The 1,463-nt window shown below is 50.0% G+C and overlaps 1 protein-coding gene across 5 annotated transcripts in view; it reads right to left on the bottom strand.

The window, feature by feature from the left end:
- Positions 1 to 336: 336 nt before the first annotated feature.
- The window catches only part of LOC102681003 (proton channel OtopLc-like), a 14,655-nt gene continuing 13,528 nt past the window's right edge, over positions 337 to 1,463 (bottom strand). For all 5 annotated transcript variants that reach the window (XM_006623302.2, XM_006623303.2, XM_031514063.1 and 2 more), the window contains one exon: positions 337 to 1,439. In XM_006623302.2, the coding sequence (XP_006623365.1) occupies positions 734 to 1,439 (706 nt within the window). In that variant the 3' untranslated portion in view covers positions 337 to 733. The remainder of the gene's footprint in view (positions 1,440 to 1,463) is intronic.

Below are 1,463 nucleotides of genomic sequence, written 5' to 3'. Positions count from 1 at the left end.
CACTCGCTATTTTCGATCAGTATATAGAAAATCGTCTTAACGCTTATCGAACAGAAATTTTTATTGTTCCCGAGAATATCGAAGGAACAACCGTTGCTTCGACGATTCGACTACTCGACTAATCGTCTACGTTATCTAAATGCCGGTAAAAATTGTGCGTCGTTAATCGTGCCATCTTCCTCTCCCCTACTCTAATCTCTTATTCGTTCCTCTTAAAAGATCTCGAAGAGTTTCCACCTCGTTGCGGTGAAAAAACGGTGTGTGGTGTATGTGTGTGTATATACATCGCGTATTTGGGATCTTTTCTTCTCTTCATAGACGCGAGGACGATATAAAACCTTATACAATTATTATCTAAACGATAATATAAATAAACGCGACTTCTCGACGATCGAAAAAAAAGTAATAATAATAAACAAACCGCAACCGCCATTTCTTCTCAAACTCGAGGCTCGTCATCGTGCATCGCTCATCGCACAAATACCTATAGAACAACGCCTGGTGAACGATATATACTATATATATATATATTCGCAGTTTGAGGAGCTTGGCGAGAACCTCGAGAACGAAGAAGAGAGGCGAAAGAAGAGAATCTTTCTCTCTCTCTCTCTTTCTCTCTCTGTTACATAAAGTAAATCGGATCGTTTTCCGCGATGGCGTCCAGCCTGGCCGGCAGGGTTTTCGGTCGTTGAGGAGCCGCCGTCTTGCACACGACCTCACGGGACCCCTTACGTCACATGTAGGTAGGCTTCACCTTGTACGCTCTTTTCCAGACCTCGCACAGGCAAACGGTGCTGTGGAACCTGTAGAATATCGCCAACGGCATCGAGACGTGGGTGATGATCGTCCACGCCCAAAGCCCGTAGAAGTGCAGCTGGACCGGATGCGACTCCGCCCTCGACTTCTCCAGCGTGTTGATCGCCCACATGGCCAGATTCGTGACAAGGAGGAACGTGACGATCTCCCTTCCGGGCTTCCTTCTGATCTGCTTCGCGGTCGCCACGGATCGCCTCGACGCGTCCAGAATGAAGATGGTCTGGAAGGTGGTCTGCACCACGCTCGCGAGCGCCGTCACCAAAACCAGGACCGTGTGCTTGGCGAGGGTGAATTGGGCGCCGATTATCGTGAACGTCGAGTAGATGAACATCCCCGTCTGGGCAGCGACCAACAGGATATTGTCCAACTCCAAGTTCCTGTTCCCGTCGTAGCGGAGCTTCCTCATCTGGAACATTCCTATCAGCGTCGCCATCGTCGACATCCCGTACAGGGTCAATTCGCACACGTTCACCTCGGTCACGGCGAAGCTGACCAATTCTGGACGCGATATCAGCACGAAGAACAGGATCAGGGAGATGATCGTCAGCACCAGGATCAAGATGCCGACGAACAGGCCCTTGTGGGCGCGGGCGCAGTCCACGCTGTAATGGTGGGGCGATTTCCTGAAAAGGGGAGGAAGTTAAGAT

Source organism: Apis dorsata, unplaced genomic scaffold, assembly GCF_000469605.1.
Source record: "Apis dorsata unplaced genomic scaffold, Apis dorsata 1.3 scaffold_882, whole genome shotgun sequence".
Lineage (NCBI taxonomy): Eukaryota > Metazoa > Arthropoda > Insecta > Hymenoptera > Apidae > Apis > Apis dorsata.
The sequence above is the reverse complement of the archived record's forward strand: the minus strand, read 5'-3'. Positions and strand labels throughout refer to the sequence as shown.